This window comes from Hydra viridissima, unplaced genomic scaffold, assembly GCF_058129835.1.
Source record: "Hydra viridissima isolate aposymbiotic clone 2 unplaced genomic scaffold, HvirCarnegie_v1 scaffold_5, whole genome shotgun sequence".
Lineage (NCBI taxonomy): Eukaryota > Metazoa > Cnidaria > Hydrozoa > Anthoathecata > Hydridae > Hydra > Hydra viridissima.
In genome coordinates, this window is record NW_028324304.1 from 19,517,792 (window position 1) to 19,537,171 (window position 19,380).

The 19,380-nt window shown below is 31.7% G+C and overlaps 1 protein-coding gene across 1 annotated transcript; it reads left to right on the top strand.

The window, feature by feature from the left end:
- The first annotated feature begins 9,001 nt into the window (after positions 1–9,001).
- Positions 9,002–10,663, top strand: LOC149889227 (uncharacterized). Its single transcript, XM_090088695.1, has 2 exons — positions 9,002–9,120; positions 9,736–10,663. Exon 2 carries the CDS (start codon positions 9,814–9,816, stop codon positions 10,579–10,581), a length of 768 nt encoding a protein of 255 aa, XP_089944821.1. The 5' UTR covers positions 9,002–9,120; positions 9,736–9,813; the 3' UTR covers positions 10,582–10,663.
- Positions 10,664–19,380: the final 8,717 nt, after the last annotated feature.

Genomic DNA, 19,380 nt, shown 5'->3' on the forward strand with positions numbered 1-19,380 from the left:
TTCAACTAATTAATGCAGTTGTGCACGTTTTCATAGAACTCGACGATCACCTCACTCACTGCTTTCGCATTATTGGTATCCCATTCTATAACACCGTTATAAAGGTCTGTCTTGTACCTTTAAAAGTCCAATGTTTTTAATGGAGTTGAGAAATTATAAGAGACAGGCCTAGCGGCTTTCCTCGAGGAAGGAGTGGCACGTACCTGCGTATGTTTTCAGCTAACACAATCCAACCCAAATGTTTTTTCAGTTGACTTTGCGTCGATCCCTGTAATTTGTCCCGTGGATTAGTTCTAACAGACCCCTAGTGGGGTATTTTTAAAACCTTTTCCAAACGATATCGTGATACACACTGTACATTATGCACGATATATACAAGCAATATATTTCTCTAAATATAAAGTTAAATCTCTAGACTCGGGCGATACTTATGCTAATTTGGCGCTTTGCGCGATGGTCCAGCACAAGATGAACTAAACTTGCTTTAGCATATATTATCGCACAAGTCCATTAAATTCTCGGGAGCTTTTTGCAGTGCGGAGTACTCATTTTAATCCTCCGCATAACATCTGTAGCGACGGAGACTTGCAGCTCGAGATTATGCATTACGAGGTTTTATCTTGTTGGCTATTCTTATAATTTTTCAGATGGGATTTTGTTCCCTTAGAGCCTTTTACTCAGCATCGAGCGAAGATAGAACGGTATTGTCTAATGCTGAACCTAGGTTTTTTAGAGCTTTGATCAGGCGCTCTTAAGGGATTGGCATCCTATTAGACATCCGTGGAATCTCCCTATACATGGGTGGGAAGTTTTTGGTAAGCAAAAATAAGTTAGCAGTTAAGATGATCCAATAATCAACTGACAGTTAAGATGATCCAATAATCAACTAGCAGTTAAGATGATCCAATAATCAACTGACATTTGCTGTGTATCGGTGTGACGAACACAGGTAAGACGGAACTTAGTCTCCGTTTGCTATAACGCTTCCCAGACGCCTTTAAATTCCTCATATGCCTGACGGTAAAGTGGAACGAGATTAACTTTACATCGAAAATGCGCGATAACAAATTTTAATTATTCCTCCTGACACCATAGAGCGCTTCAGTGTCCGAAAAACCCTTAAGAGACTTTCCGATGTAATAGTTGGCGTTGAATGCATTTTCATAACTGACGACTGTATTACTGAAAAAAATATATTTCCGTAAATCCTCGCTCAGCAAGATTGCTATAAGTGGGAGCCATATCAGACATCGTCTGTGGATTATCACACAGTGGTACACAGCAGTCCCTAGACTCGTATAGATGAGAGTGGAGATGTGATAGACGGCTCTAAAGTTGATGAAATTCTTTGGCACCTCATTTTGAGACGGTATGCTGCTACGCTAATATTCACTTATGGTAATAAGGGTTTCGAGCTGCTATGATTTTGTTAATCATCGCTTTGGTTTGGTGACGATCTGTATATCAGCCCTATCCTTTGTAATAATTTGGAAAATTAGCTTATATAGGCATATTTTAAAGTCGATAAAGGCAGAGTTTCTAGATAAGACGATTGGAGCTGATAAGGACACGTCCGTCGAAGATAACCCAGAGCCACACGAAGACAGCTTTATCGAGCTCTATCGGAATTGGTTGGCTGCTGCTGTGAAAAGCTGAGTTAGTAGAAAATTGCTCGGGAAAGTTTTGATGGATGATGGCTTTAGTAGGATGGATCCAGAACAGGTGACCGCCATGTATACAGAATACACAGCGAGAATGGGGATGAGCATGAGCGTCGTGCTCAGTCAAATGGCAACGTTAGCCTATACAAGAATAGTGAAGAGAATCTTTCCAGTGGGTGATCACGCAACCCTTAAAAATGATCTCCGCTATAACCCGGTCCTCCAGCACGCATTATGCGTCATTTCTGGAGGAATCTACCACCGTATTGTTTTAGGATTCGCTCCGCTGACTTTGATGTTGAGCACCGTTAAGCATATTGATGTAACTCGTCCAGCGTGGGCGGCTCAATATGATTAGCATATAGTTGAAACATGTATAACATTGAACTCAGAAGATCTTGATGAAATATCTCAACTGCTGCTAATTACGATGAACCAAAACCACAGACCCTGGCTATATTATGTTCGCTGCCTGAACTGCGGGGCTCATCATCTTCATATTGAAAAATCAGCAGAAAAATGACTATCCAAGTATCAAAGACGATTACCCCAAAACAGCTCTGGTCCCGACCTCGTTACCAACACCGACCGTGGTACACGATCCCCAATGATAGAAAAATGTTGATATCAATGAAATAATTAGCATTTTTTGTACTTCATAAATCATCGGCTCTATATTGGGGATAGTCTGTTGCTCCGACGCCCACTAGCATTATTGCCCGACATAGAGCCGAATCCTGATGGAGACTGTGGCGCTTGAAGGAGTTCGTCGTTGTACCCTCCCTCTCAACACAGCTCTCCAGATTGCTTGATGAAAGGATGTAATGACTAAGTAGATTCTGGTAATTTAACCCTATTAAGACCTTGGTCTTTCTCTGGTGTTCTCTTTGGACCAATTGCTGGCGGTGTTTTAACTTTCGGTAGGAACTCCTAAAAATATTGTACCCCTCTCGAGTTCGAGATGGTTACAGGTAGTGGTCCTTTCCACCTTTCTGGCTTAGCAGAATATCTGGAGTATGAGGTTTTATTCAGAGAACGACCACAATTTATCATTTTAATTGATGCAGGATTAGCTGTAAACATTTGTCTCAATAATATTGCGCTTGAGTTTGAGACTGTCTCTTCCACCGTACTGGCAGCAGATATCACTTTAAGTTCTCAAGGACGCTTTTCTCTCTCTTTTGAAAAAATTATACGCCACAGACGAATGCAAAAAATTGGTTTAATAACCAGCTGGCTGTTGGATGTCAATATCTCGTGTGAAATTCTGAAATATGTCTTGATCGCCTGACCAAGCTCTGTCAATTTTGGATGTCAGCCAGAAAAGACTTTACCATGCTAAATCCTATGAGAATAGATATCACGATAGAGGGAAGGAACAATTTATAATACTCAAACGAATTATTCCCACATTGAATGTTCGAGGAAGAGTCTCGTTGTCTCGCCGGGACTAATCGTACCAGTTCTCCCAAAATAAACATGATCTCTAAAAAGTTATGCACCTGAACCATAATCTATAATGATTGATATGCAGGTACTCAACAGTTCCTCGCTATTTTTTCCGTCGTACGAGCGATCAGCATCTTAATGGTTCGGGCTTAAAACTTGAAAACAGTGGTCATTGTATAACTATAATTGTAACTTGGACATCGTCGGGAGCCGCGTCTGTTGATATGAACATGTTCATCGTGCTAAATGCTATAGCAAAGTTTAAAGGCGAATGCTTCATAGGAACCGTTTTTTAAAGTTACCTGCCAACTACCTTCGCCCCGCTAACTCCACAGCTAATCGCTGCTACATAGCCTATACTACAGCCCCCAGTTGAGTTCCCCGAACCTCGACCCTCGACACTCTGACTTTTAACCCGTAAGAGGCCTCCTTAAGAAAAATGCCAGGTTAATTCACTCCTCATTTTTCATCTATTATTTTTTATCTATTTATAGCTCAAATAGAATACTGGGGTAAGTCTGAAGAAATTTCCGTAGGAGACCTCCGTTAAAGATGGCTGTGATATAATTAACTAAATTATTTAATCATACATTACATTATCTTAATTCGAAGTTTAACTCCTATTGCACCTATATTTACATATTAATTGATTTAATGATACTCCTTCCCCCTTAGGCAGTGATTTCATCAATGATGACCCCTTAATGTTTGGGACAATAGTTTGTTTAAATGAAATTGATATTAAATTTTTTTAGTACATATATTTAAACAATCTTATTTTAAGAAAAAAAAACTTTTTTACATCTGCTTTCTCTTTTATTTTGACTTGTTTTCTAGTACTGCAGAATTCACACTTTGCACTTCAATTTTATTTTGAGAGTAAGTTATAATTTTCAGATCTCTCATTGGAAATCGTTTTTTGTTTTTGTTATCATTAAGAAAGCAATTTTATGCTGGTTTTTCCGAAATTCTGCAAAATTCCAGATGGGAAAGAATAGTTTCTTTTTTGCATACCACTTATTCTACACGCCAAAAAACTTAATTAGTAGGTTAAAAAACTGAGACTGGAAAAAAAAGTTTGACAGCTTTGAACAAAACACAAGTTTCCACAAAATTTTTTAAAAAGCACAAAACAATAAGGATTTTAAAATGATAAACAAGCATCAGAAAATAAATGTAGATCTGAATGCACTTTAGTCCCTCTTTCTGTAATTAAATCTTTTTCTAATTTAGAAAAGTAGTGAACCAGGGCTTAAGAGATGTACCAGAAAAAATCTGCGCATGTTCTGGTGTGGTGTTTACGGAAACCAAGCATCATTTTAAATAGCTAACGTTAGGGTTAGGGTTAGCTAACTGTTTTAAAATGTCATTGTATTAATGTTATTCAAAATTTAAACAACTCTGTTATTAATACAATTAGTTTTAATTGAAATGTCATCAAATCAAGATAAGAAGCGAGAAAAAATTTTGCATTTTCTCGTTGAAAATCCCGGTGTATCAAACAAAACAGTTTCTAAAGAGCTGCAGATTGCTTTGAGAACAGTGCAGAGCGTTGTGAAATGATTTAAAGACACTGGTACAATCAAAAGAAAATTAGGAAGTGGAAGAAAAAAATGTTTCGTCAGAAAAGATCTTGGTAAAAAAGTGAAAGATGCCTTAGACAGAAAACCGGAGATTTCTGTTCGAACTTTAGCGAATAAATTTAAGACAAGTGCTTCCACTACACAAAGAGAAATTGTGGCTATAAATCTTATAAAAAAGAAAAAGTTACTGGTCGTAAAGAAAAGCAAGAAAATGTCGTAATTTAATGTTCAACGCTGCTCTATAAAAAATTGTGTACTAAAAAATCTTGTTTAATTATTGACGATGAAACTAATTGTGCTGCATATTTCCGATCTCTTCCTAGACACCAATATTATTCAGCAATTAATTGCAAGAAACTGAATTCAATTTATAAATGCATTGGAATGCTAAAATTCGCTAAAAAATTCTTAGTTTGGCAAGCAATTTGTGAATGTGGTGAAAGAAGCTCTTGTTTTTTGACTACGGGAACAATTAACACCAAAATATACATAAAAAAATGCCTTAAGAAACATCTTTTGCCGTTTTTAAGAACACACACGGGTAACCCGTTATTTTGACCCGATTTAGCATCATGTCACTACTCTGGGACAACTTTAAACTGGTATAGAGAGCATAAAGTAGATTTCGTTGAAAAACACTGCAATTCACCAAATTGTTCCAAACTACGTCCTATCAAATGATATTTGGCTCTTGTCAAAAGAAAACTAACGTTCAATGTAAAAGAAGCCAAAAACATTAAAGACTTCAAAAATAAATGGATTAGAGCTACCAAGAAAGTTAAGCCGAAGACTGTGCAAGACCTGACGTCGAGTCTAAAACGCAAAGCGCGTAGGTTCTCACGAACAAAACTTCACAAACTTTCTTCATTGAAATTTAATAATATTAATATATGCATTTTCAAAATATATATAACATTCAATATTGAAATACAATAGTTAAATAAATATCCTTCATAATGTTCGCGCAGATTTTTTCTGGTACATGTCTTAAGACACTTTATTAGATCTTCTACCACTCTGAGTTAAGACACTTTATTAGATCTTCTACCACTCTGAGTTTATCAACTTTTTTTGTACTTCACAAAAAGAACAGACATTCTAGGGTTTCTAAATCCATCATTAAGCGCTATGTAAAAAAATCTTCTTAAATTTAGAAAGTGATGAAATATATTATTTTGATCTCAATGAAATTATGGCTATATCATAACATTTAATTCAGGCGAAAGATACATTTAGTCCTCTCCCATGGTGTGAAACACATCCTTTATATTGACTCATAAAATTCTGAATTGACTCATATAATATATTGACTTTATATTGACTCATGTAATGTAATGACTTTATATTGACTCATAAAATTTACTATTGAATTGGTCATTTCTTTAATACAGTTTGTCTAAAGCCTCAACTTTTTTCAGGTCTCAAACACTCATTTTTGTAGTTGAATTTTACAAGATAATGCAATCTTTTTATTCCAACACATGTTATGGAAAGAAAGGTTTTTTGTTAAGATTGGTGTAAAAAAGAATCATTTTTATATTTAATTCAAAGGATAGTTTAGTAACTATTAATTGATCTTTACAAGAAATCGAAAGATACATACATTATAAAATTCAAAGAAAATATAAGTTATACAAATTAAAATTATTGCTTGGCTGAAACTCATAGCTAAATAATAATAATAATAATAATAATAGTAATAATAAATATATAATAATAATAATAATAAATATATAATAATAATAATAAAAATTATGAAATAAAAAAAGTGTTTAATGCAATACTGAGCTCATCAATCATTTCCAGGTAGCCAAGAGCAACCGTTGCCAAGTTGCCCGCTTTACATCTTTTGTTATTGTGTTTACAACCTGTAGCAATTTTTTTCTTCTGTTTTGCTTGTTTTCGATCTTTTCCAACCATCGTCCAGAGGTTAAAGAGGAAAAAAACATTTGCAGTTCTGAATTTTTTATTTGTCTTATTAGAAACCATTTTTAGGTACAAATTGTTACGGAAGTAGCTACTGTGCAAACGTTATATCATGTAATTAAAACTTGTGTTTTTGTTGTTTTCTTTTCTGATACTGAATTATTTGAATTAGAAAAGTTATCGTATTTTTAAAATCTAAATCACTGTCTATAGAGTAAGCTACTACATATACAGAAGCTTTTCGTACCAGGCTTTTTGGATATCACAATAAGAACAGATATTAGTTCTTAGATTTTTGAACCCTTTTTTTAATTTTGAATAAAAAAACATTTTCACATTTAGAAAAAGATGATGATGATGATGATGAGGAGGAGGAGGAGGAGGAGGTGGATGTTTCTTGTAAGCTTCTAGTCTCGCTCATGCGTGACTGCATTAACTTTAATTAATGAATTGGTTTTTTATTGGCAAGCACCACGATATTTACTAATCTTCAGCAATCTTTTTTCACAAAAACATATTAAGGTTAGAAAAGTTTTGACGGTAATGATTTATTATTATTATTCTATTTCAGATAATATTTGATAACTTTTTAAAAAAGATAATGTTTGATAACTTTTTGATGTAAAAACCCCCTCCCCCTTTTCTTCTTTTTAACTTTGAAAAGTTTATAAAGTGTGTATTTAGGATTCAAATGTAACATACGTGGATGCCAATCATGGATTGATCTCGAATTATAACATCAACTTTGTCATCAGAACCAAATCTATCAAACTTTGACTTTTTGCTTCATTGAGTATTTTTCCAAGGTGAGAGCTGTTATTGAGCTGCAGCCCCAATCAAATTAACTTTATTTAGGCCATCGCCTGATTGTGCAACTGCTGACTAGAAATTCATATAGTAGATTGACATCGAAAATATATAAATAGATTGGCATAGTTGACAAAAAAGTTTTGTTTAATTTTTTTTTTTTGGTTTTTTTTTTGGTTTTTTTCGCATCTAGGAGAGTGAGTCCACAGCTTGTTTTTCTTGGTTTAGCTTTTTTTTTAACTTTTTATTAAATTTTAAGAAACTTTTTTCTTCTACATTTTTTTCTTGTTCTTTTACATTTTTCTCTAAAGTTTGTTCTTGTTTGGTTATTTTCTCTTCTATGAGAAGAGAAAATATTTTTAATCTTTATTTCATCTTCAATACTCATACCTTTTTTTTTGTGTTTCTTAAAAGATTGTGTTCCTATTCTCTAGCGTAAAATGTCGAAAAATACACCGCGTAGATGCGTAACAAAAAAAAAAGACCCTGAAATAAACTGTAATTAGTGACCGATATTGCTTTTAAAAATATTTTTAATGACTTATATTTCAAAATTATCTATATTGTTGCTCAAGGTTTAATTGGCTGACAGAATGATCATTCTAGGAGCCAATCATATTTGTTAGCCAATCAAATTGTTCGACTATTTGGGTCAGAAGGTTTTCCTTATGGCTATATCATATGCCCCGAAACTCTATTTGCTTTTCCCTTTAAGCGTGTCACACAGTCTCGATACCGTGAATATACACCTAATACTTTATACTGTTGTTGCTTCAGGAAGTTAAACGTATTTAAATAAATTAAGTAAAAAAAGAAATAAGTACCTGAAGACTAAAAGTTTCCATTTAAGATTCCCAATACAACAATAGTCATGTGAACTGTGAACTTGTGGTGAATTTGATTTGCGAAAGAAAAAAGACACCTTCATATTTCGTAATTAAATAAGGTGCGAAAAAACTGGAGAATCAAACCGCGTTTAAGAAGGTTATGAAAGGTCCCCTAAATTACAACACTGTAAAGAAAAAAAAATTTCCAAGCAGCGAGATTACTTACAACGGTCATAAATTTTCTAACATTATATATACGACAAGTCCACAGAGCATAAATTAAGTCTATGGACATGGAATGCGCAAAAAACTATCATATAAAGTTATCTACTTTAAAAGATTTCCATCCAGGTTGTTGCAACCAAAGTAAATTTATAAAGAAATAAACTAAGTTTATATTGTCGCACTAGCGACAAGATTAAACCGTTCTTCAATACACAATTTGCAAAAGTGGTCAACTAGATACCAATTGACTCAACTAGTACCATGCACTTAGTAATAAAATATCCAGATTGCTCCGAGAATTTCTTTCAACTGCTCTAAAAAGAATCGTTTCCAAAACTTGCTTGTATCTATGATACTGAAGACAATGGATCAGCTTGTCAATTGTATCAATAACTCTGCGAGGAATAAAAAATTAAAGCATTGATTTGAAAAACGTGACTTATTACACGGAGACTTATTTATTTTATTATGTAAATAAAAAAAAAGCAGATATAGCAACAAAACCAAGCAACAATAGAAAACTGTAAAAAGCTCAAAAGTAAAGATAGAAGGATTTGTGAATAAACACAAAAAAATCAAACAAAGCTTGACGAACAGACAGAGAAAAGAGTTACAAGTCAGAGAAGAAAAGCAAAAACAAAAGTAAGTGGAGTTTATGCTGTTTTTGGGGTTGTATCTTTCTAATAAAAAAGAAAAGGAAAAAATATTTCTTTATAGAGGGAGAAATTGATAAAAACGACTGTTCACATGCAGTGATGGACTTTACAAGAAGAGTAATGAAATGCTATTTGTAATTTCGTGAACAAAATGAATAAAAGAGTGTTAGATGTTAATAAAATTTACTTAATTATATAAATTACTTATTAATTATCAATAGAACTTACATATTAACAGAATAGAACTTACTGAATAATAGAGCATTATGAATTAATAGAGCAGTATATTGAGAACTACTGTAGTTAGAGCTGGGTAATAAACCTATTGTAGCTAGAACTTACTGAGGACGAACAACACAACCTTAACCCTATAACAACTAATCCTTCTTCTTTCTCTAATGAATTAGCTCTCGAACCCTCAATCTCAACCCCAACCTTTCGTATTCCATTCACTTAAACCTCTGTTACACACACCCATCACACATCTTCACATCAAACAACCCCCTCATGCTGCAAAGTCACATCGAAAACTACCGCCCCTCACAATTCAAGTTTTTAAAAAAACGATCTTCAATTTAAACTTTTAACATCTTCTTTTTAGCTTCTTCTGATTCAAGATTTCTTTGTTTTCACAATTCACGATTTCTTGCTGTTACAAAGAGTATCAAATATTGCGACAATGTCTGAAAGATTTGCGAAAAGCTATCAACAGTTTAGTGACCAAATTCAGCAAAAGTTCTTTTTGGATTTGATATCCGGAATTGAAAAGAAAAGTGGGCTCAGGATTGTTGACCTGGGATGTGGAACGGGAAATAATGAAGTAATATTGGAGCACTTAACTGATTCCAAAGGTCATATTATTGCAATAGATCCAATTGAAGACAGAATTAACATTGCACGTGAAAAATATGAGGACAACCTTGTAACCTTTTATTGTTCTGATGGAGAACATCTTTTGATGTACGCAAATGATGTTGATTTGGTGATCAGCAACCTTGTCATTCATTGGATTTCTCGAGATGAAAAGCAGGTGGTTTTTGACACAGTATTCAAGAGCTTGAAACCAGGTGGAAAGTTTATTTTTAACTCCTGCATTAAGTTGCCTTTTTATTTCGAAAAGTTTGCAACAATGCTGCCAGAGACAATAGGCTCTAGAATAATCTCAAATTTCTGCATTGAAAGCGAAGAATACTTCAAAGAGTTAGCATTGAAATGTGGTTTTGAAGTAGAAAAGGTCGAGTCAAAGCTACACGATTTTCAGTTCCAAGGAACTGCCGCTGAATTTATCTTATGGATGGCTTCTACTCTTTATGTAGTTGAATTAAATGAAGTCAAAGAAATGCTGGTTGCACTTGAAGCAGATATTCAAGAAAAAATGAACAATGGAAGTTTTTCGTTCCAAACCTTAGCATTTAGCATTTGTTTGAAGAAGCCATTGATTGGTTAAAATGTATCCACTGGTTTCACTAACCAAAACGGTTTTTATAAATCTTTAACTTCGTGTAATTGATTTTATTTCTACTGTCTTATTTTTGACTCTTTTTTCAAAATCCGGGTTTAGAAGGAAAAATATTTTAATTACTGATCTGATGTTGCAATCTTCGTGAATGTTATTTTTGGGTAACCGAGACAGTTATTAGAGGGATGCTCTCAGTAAAGTACGTTGTACGTACGTATGCCCACAGAATTACTTGCGTAACTGGTCATGTTTTTTATCCTTTTTTCAATTTTCATCGTGAACTAAAGTTGTGCGATTTTCCTCTATTTAAAATTTTCGCACTGTTGTCCTTAAATGAAGATTTATCATTAAATGAAAATGAAATTTATTTTTATCGTTGTTTAGCTTTCATTTCTTTTTAAATGTCCTAATCTCTTTTTTTCCTTTTTGGAACTATTTTATGAAAATAAAAAGTGGGTGAAAATATTTTAGCAATAAAGCTTTATTTATTGTTAGCAATACTAATTTTCCTTTCACATTTATTAATCCTTCATTCTTAAACTCAACAACGGAAGGACTCTTTTATCCACTGATATAACCTTCTGTAAATTTAACCTACAATCAAAGCTACTGAAAACTCTGCAAACAAAGCTACTGAAAAGGTTAAGACCAAAGTCATTTATTGACCCTTGTAAGGTGAAAAAGCTACGTGAGTACAATCAACATAGTGAAATTAATAAATCAAATCTTCTTATCAAATGGAAATTGATTCAGCCAAAAGGTAATTGAGTCAAAGAGAATTTAGTGCATAATTTTTCTTGCTAATAGTACCACCACATGCAGGTTGCTAAAGTCTGGCGGAGAGAAGTTGATAGGAAGCTGCCACTTCTTTCAAAGTTGGCAAGTGGAGCATTAGAAGTCCCACAAACTTCTGCTCCATCAGAGAGAGCATTTTCAACTGCTGGCAGAACTGTTACTAAACAAAGACATAATCTAAACCCACAAACAACTGTAAAAGTTTTGTGTACCAACAAAAACTGAGATGTTGTGTTGGTGGAAAATGGTACCAGTTCAAAGAAGACTGCCTTGAAGATGATCACTGAAATTCATTTATTGAACTTAAAGATGGAATATCTCCCAACACACAAACAAACCCTCCGAATTAAAAGATACATAAGCGCAAAATATTTGAAAGTATATCAGCTAATGAAGATGTTTCACTAGACTATTTTGAGGACACACAACAGCCATCTACAAAATATTGCTGGTATAAAAACAACTAGAAAATTGGTTCTTCATGATATAGAAATGAAAATTTTTTACTTCCTATCAAATTCTGGTTCTTTGTTTCTTTTGTGAAGTTGAGAACGAATTGATTCTACGTGCTTAATGAAGGTCAACCACAGTGAAAGACCCAAAATTTTATGTCAATACTTGTAAAAGTCATTTTATTATTTGCTTTACAATAATTCAACCCACAAATGCAAAAGAATTAATTAATAATAGAAACTTTTAGTATCAAGCTAAGTTGTGCACTCTGATGTATTTTTAATATTTGTGTAAATACTGTATTGCTTTGCTTAATAAATCAGTGTTTTTTGTTTTAATCGAGTATAAACATTTCAATAATAAAAAAATTATTAACATTTTTTTTTTTTCAAATAAATTTTTCTTGAAAAAACGGTTATAACGCTTCGGTAAAATTAAATTTAAAAAAAATTTTTTTATGGGGGAGGGGGATTTTTCTTATGGTTAAAATCATATTCTAACCGCTTCTTGAAATTGTCGGTTGTCTTATGGTTACTTTGAATATAAAATCAATTCAATGTTTGAACTGAAAAAGCTTTCAAAGAAATTCACTTTTTGGCTTTGCTTATAGCAAAGTCAACAATTATTTTGTTATAATCTACGTATTTGCCGTCGGATTTTCGATTGACAGTGTTGTATAGACGAACATTGGCCTTGATTTCAATGTTTCAACCGCCAACTGTTAACTTTAATCTCTTTTAAGAATTTACGCCTTAGTTTTTAAGCTTGATGTGACGTTGATTTTAATATAATTTTAGAATTTTTTACTGCCTTGCTCTATTTTCACTTTTTGAAACGAATTTTTTTTTTAAAACGGATATCTTCATTATTTAGACTACTACAATAACTTTCGTGGTTTAAAATTCGATGTTGAACCTGATTCAACCAAATCAGAGTGAGTTACTACTTTGTGGTTCTCAAAGTTTTATGATTGCTATGATATCAATATTGTTAACGCTTGCATCTTATTTTTAAAGAAAACAATTTTGAATTAGCATCGCTTATGACTGGCACATTCCCAAGGAGAGGAGGTTAGGGGATGGAGGGGTTTCTTAAGTTTTTAAAATAAAAAGTGTTTTTTTTATGTAAATAATAAAAAATGGATAAAATATACTTCTTATTCAATGTCAGAAAACCCTTGAATCAATTTTATTATACAAATGTAAATTGTAAATTCATTTTTAAAATTATTAACAGAATCGATAAAATCGATATGCATTTTTTGTAACTTCGATGCTTTGTTCGTAGAAATTTGTATGACGTATTTTTTATTCAAAATTTTGTCCGTTATTAACTACGACTTTGCCTCATTTATTAAGCAGCATACGGATTCACATTAAAAACTTTCTTGTGTTTTTAGGAAATTTAAGAGTCGACTCGAATTTTAGATTTTTCGTGAGAAGTTACCCAGTAGGCATTGGACATGAGTCATTGATCGGAATAAGTAACTTGTTTTTAGCGGTCTAAATTTCGGCTTACTGAGACAAGAATCATACCAAATAACAAACTCAAGAACTTTTCTTAAATCTTGGTCTAAAAACGCCTCCAAAAAGGTAGCGTTCTCCGCAAATGGTATTTTAATGGCGCAAAGGCTGGCATGGTTGGAGGACAAGAAAATTTTTACCTTCGACCCATGACCTGGACCTAAAACCCTTCACCCTTAACCCGCAGGAGACCTCCAGAAGAAAAGCGCCTGGTTAATTTACCCCTTATAATGCTCAAAAAATTTAATCAAACATTGGTTAAAGAGTTTTTATGGAATTAAAGATGGCTATAATGTAAGTAACCAAATTATTTAATCATGCATTACATTGTCTTAAATCAAAGTTTAACCCTTAATGTTCCTATATTTGCATCTAAATTAATTTAATGTTACCCCTCCCCCCTTCGGCAGAGACCACATTAATGTATAACCCCTTAATGTTTGGGACAATAGTTTGTTTGAATGAAACTGATATTAAAGTTTCTTTAGTACATATATTTACACGATCTCATTCTAAGACAGCGAGACATAACATTTTATGATGCAATGAGTGAAACAAAAAAATAGTTGAACTTTTATCAAGTTTAAACAAACTTTTGATTTTTGTCAAACTCATTAACATTATTCTGTGTTACTCCTTAACGCTATCAAGAGCATAGACATAGAAGAACACATTGTATCAAGTAGATGCCTGTGTTCTTGATAAACTTGTGTATCTAGAACGCAGGCAGGGAAGTCCTTCGCCTCATCTAGTTCTGCAGAATACACACTTTGCACTTCAATTTTATTTTGAGAGTAAGTTATAGTTTTCAGATTTCTCAATGGAAATGGCTTTCTTTGTTATCATTAAGAAAGCAATTTTATGCTGGTTTTTCCAAAATTCTGCAAAATTCCAGATGGGAAAAAATAGTTTCTTTTTTGCATACCAGTTATTCTACACGCCAAAAAACTTGATTAGTAGGTAAAAAAACTGTGACTGGAAAAAAAAGTTTTACAGCTTTGAACAAAACACAAGTTTCCGCAAATTTTTTTCAAAAACACAAAAAAAAAAGGATTTTGTCCTATGATGAACAAGCATCAGAAAATAAATATAGGTCTGAATGCACTTTAGTTCCTCTTTCTTTAATTAAATCTTTTTCTAACTTAGACAAATAGTGAACCAGGGCTTAAGACTGCTTACACTCTGAGCTTTCAACCAGTTGTAAAAAAAAATATGCTGTCTTTGTTTTGCACTCTTTGATCATGTCGTACTAATGTTAAATTATGGAGCCAAGTTTGTTGAGGATAAAATATTTCACCAACACTTAATTTAGGAATTGGTTTCTTTTTTTGCCTGTCAAAGCATACTTTATTGATATTTTCATTCTTCTCTTTCATAAGAGAGTAGAATTTTTTTGGTTTTAATTTGTGCAGACGATATTTAGCAAATATCGTCTGGACAAATTTTTTGTGCTTTACAAAAAGAACAGACACCTATTCTAGGGTTTCCAAATCCAATATTAAAAAATAATGTAAAATTTTTTTTAAATTTAGAAAGTGATGAATTATCTATAATATCTTAGTTTCAATGAAGTTTCTAGTCTCTCCATAATTTTACCACATTTAATTCAGGCGAAAGATACATTTAGTCCTCTCCCATGGTGGCAAACACATCCTTTATATTGACTTTTAGATTCGGATTCGAATTGGTGATTTCTTTATAAACTACAGTTTGTTTAAAGCCTCAACGTTTTTCAGGTCTCAAACACCTATTTTTGAAGTAGTATTTTACAAGGCTATGTAATTTTTTTTAAAGAAAGAAATGTTTTTGTCAAAATTGGTATAAAAACTATTTTTTATACCAATTTTGACAAAAACATTTCTTTTTATAACATGTGTTGGAATAAAAAAAAAAGTTACTAAACTATACCATGAATTATTTGTATTTTTAATTCATTGTATCGTTTAGTAACTATTAATTGATCTTTAGAAGAAATCAAAAGATAAATACTATAAAATAAAAAGAAAATATAAATCATGAAATTTAAAATATCAGTTCTTGGATTTTCGAATCCTGTTTTAATTTTGAATAAAAAAACATTTTCACATTTAGAAATAGATGACGATGAGGATGATGATGATGATGATGATGATGATGATGATGATGATGATGATGATGATGATGATGATGATGATGATGATGATGATGATGATGATGATGATGATGATGATGATGATGATGATGATGATGATGATGATGATGATGATGATGATGATGATGATGATGATGATGATGATGATGATGATGATGATGATGATGATGGTGATGATGGTGATGATGGTGATGATGGTGATGATGGTGATGATGGTGATGATGGTGATGATGATGAGGAGGAGGAGGAGGAGGAGGAGGATATTAGTTGTAAGCTTCTACTCTCGCTCAAGCGTGACTGCATAAAGTTTAATTATTGAACTAGTTTTTTTATCGGTTAACGCCACGATATTTACTAATCTTCAGCCACGATATTTACTAATCTTTTTTCACAAAAACATATTAAGTTTCGAAAAGTTTTGACGGTAACGATTTATTATTATTATTCTATTTTAGTCAGAAAGATAATATTTGATAACTTTTTGATGTAAAAACCCCCTCCCTCTTTTCTTCTTTTTAACTGTGAAAAGTTTATAAAGTATTTAGGATTTCAATGGTAATTGCGTAAATGAAAGGCATTTGAACTTCAAAATTTAGTTTTCTAATAAATTGCCTCTAATTTTGAAAAAAAAATTATGACTTGCGAAGCTGATTTAAAATATTAATTCAAAGAATTTAAAAATAGTGTCAAATAAAAAAGCCAACTCTGACCATTTTCAATAGAATCTCCTAAGGGTTATAAAATGATGTAAGCATAAAACATTATAAATTATTTATATAAAAAATTAATCCAAAAGCAAATTTTGGTGAAGTAATAAAAATTCAAAAAGGTAATGATAAATATTATTTTATATTGAATATTGGTATTTTAAATATTAAATATTATTTTATATTGATAAATATTATTTTATATTGAATATTGGTATTTTAAATATTAAATATTATTTTATATTGATAAATATTATTTTATATTGAATATTGGTATTTTAAATATTAAATATTATTTTATATTGATAAATATTATTTTATATTGAATATTGGTATTTTAAATATTAAATATTATTTTATATTGATAAATATTATTTATATTGAATATTGGTATTTTGAATATTAAATATTATTTTATATTGATAAATATTATTTTATATTGAATATTAGTATTTTAAATATTAAATATTATTTTATATTGATAAATTTTATTTTATATTGAATATAACACACTATAATAACATGCAAATCAAAAACTCAACTATTTTTGATTTGCATGTTATTATAGTTGTTTTTTTCATATACATATTGAGTACTGATTGAGTGAATATACTGATATAGACTTCTAATAGGGTTACTGCAATATTATAATAATCACGCACATAATTTGTACACAAGTTTGAGATAATAAAGTCATTGTCCTTGTATGTCAACTTCATGAATTAATGGAGAATTAAATTCAACAGTTTTCATGCAAATCCATCAATCAAAATACCATTTACAGCTCAAATCACAAAAGTCAAAATGTATCCCATAATTCATTGTAGGTAGTAAAACTATTAAAATAGTCAACTTTTAAATTGTAAGTTGAAAAACAATGCGTAGTGTTTTAGGATTTCTATAAAGGATCCGTATGTTTGAGAATTCATTTTTTAAGGATCTTAAAAGATCGGACACTGGGTCATCTTAAATTAAACTGGTTGTTATATTTTTAAAAACGTAATCAACTTAGTGACATTAGTAATTATAACAATCTGTATAAAAAAAAGTCAAAAACTAGGTTATGTCACTTAGTGGCCCTTTTAATGGCTGCTATGTTAAGTATTGAATATCAGAGATGTTAATGCTCCAACTTGCTTAATACCTTTACGAGCAATTATCTTGTTTGGTTTTTGCACAGTGGTGATACCAGTCTCATCAACATTCTAAATATTAAAAGCAGAAAAATGATGTCTATCTAAAACATATGATAATTTTTGAAAAAATACACCTACATTAGCACGATTAAGACTAGTTGCTCGTACAAGACTTGTTGCTTCTGGAGTTCTGATATATAATCCTGAATGTTAATTTAAAAACCCTCTCATCCAGCCAGGATCAGCTATTGAAAGTTTTAACCAAGATTTTGGAAAATTAATGTTACACTTCATAGCACATTCAAACGCAAGCTTTCGTGCATTTTTTTTTAAATGTAAATATGTAGATCTGTTAAAATGTTAAATGTATAATTTTGCAAAAACTTGACTTAAATTCTAAACGTTTGGATTTCAAAAAAACTTGATTGGATCCTTATGTAAAAGTTGCAGTTTCGCACAAGGCTACTTTAATGAAGTAGCCGTATTAAGCATAATTTGCTAAAACCTGTTTTAGATAAATTTTACTAAAGATACAATCAGTCCTGCATTGACTGTTAAAGTCGCTTACACTTCCTTGACGTCATCAATGTTTTAATTTAAACTTTTTCTAAATAAACGTTTAAATTTAAATTTTTTACATATTTTACCGATCGTAACAAGCCACCCAATATTAAAGTATTTACACAATGTGCGTTATACCGTAGAGTAAAAAAAAAAGGAAATCCTTGGAAATGGGTTTGTACTACCCCAAAAAAGATTATTTATAAGAAGTAGACTTTCAATTCCAAAATGTGAGCATTTTTTAGATTTCCTTTTCTCAAGTGGATTATTACAAGATGTTTCTTATGGTATTTACAAAATAAAGTATCACAGTGGTGATGTTGAAACTGTAGCCCGTGCCATTTTAACAGCAAAAAACAGACATACCATTGCTTTATATTGCGAAAGCTGCAAAAAAATTGGATACGAACCTCTGTCCGAATCAAGTTTATTGCGAATACTAAATGCAATTAAACCTACTAATAGAAAACGTCTCGCTGGTTTAAATGGCACGGCTGCTGTTGGGATGAACGCATTTGCAACACTTGAACAATTCGCAACTATGTTCAATAAAAAATCAAGTGTTGAGAAACTCGAAAGATCAAAAAGGTATTTAAAAACTAAATATAAACTTCATCGCAGCGATTTGGAAAATGAAATTGCAACATATTCAACTAGATTCGCCCTTTCTGATCCTGAAAACATTAAATTGCAATCATGTAGCATTTTGAATGATTCTGTATTCTATGAATGCAATAAATTGTTTGAAGTTTTTGATGAAGTCAACTAAATAGGAAATGAAAATAATGTTGGTGATGATGTATTATATGACATTAAAGTTTTAACAAGCAGCATTACAGAGTATATGAAGCCCTTACTAAGAGATGTACAGCAAAAAAAAACAAAAAAATGATGCATATAAACAACTAGATGACAAATCAGCACTTTGGTTGAAAGACTATTCACAAAAAATATTGCCCTTAAAATTTCGAGAGGACCAGAAGGACTACTTTGGAAAGAAAGGCATCAGCATGCACATAGATGTTTTTTTACAAAAAAAAAAAAGACATTCTCAAAAAACATGTTTACCTAACAATTGTGTATCAAGGCGATCAAGGTGTTTCCTCTGTTATCTCTATTGCTGAATCAGTTCTAAATCAGTTTCGCCTAGATGAGCCAGAAATAGTAAATATTTTTGCGAAGTCAGATAATGCTAACTGTTATGCTAATTATTCAGTCGAATCTATGTACAAGCTTTAAAATATTAGTTTAAAATATTAGAATTAGAATATTGAAAACATTGTAACTTTAAATTTTTGATTAAGCACATTTAATGTATAAATAGTATAAATTTAACTTGCAAACAACATCTTTTATTGACTTCATAAAATTTCAATTGTAGTAACACTCTGTCAGTTAGTATTCTGTATTCTTCATATCTTCTATACATGTCTTGTCTCCCAACTCCTAATATTACTTCTTTATTTTCTTCTTGACATGCA

Bases quoted from the DNA above. Each gene is read 5' to 3' on its own strand.
- LOC149889227 (XM_090088695.1), top strand. From the start codon at position 9,814: ATGTCTGAAAGATTTGCGAAAAGCTATCAACAGTTTAGTGACCAAATT.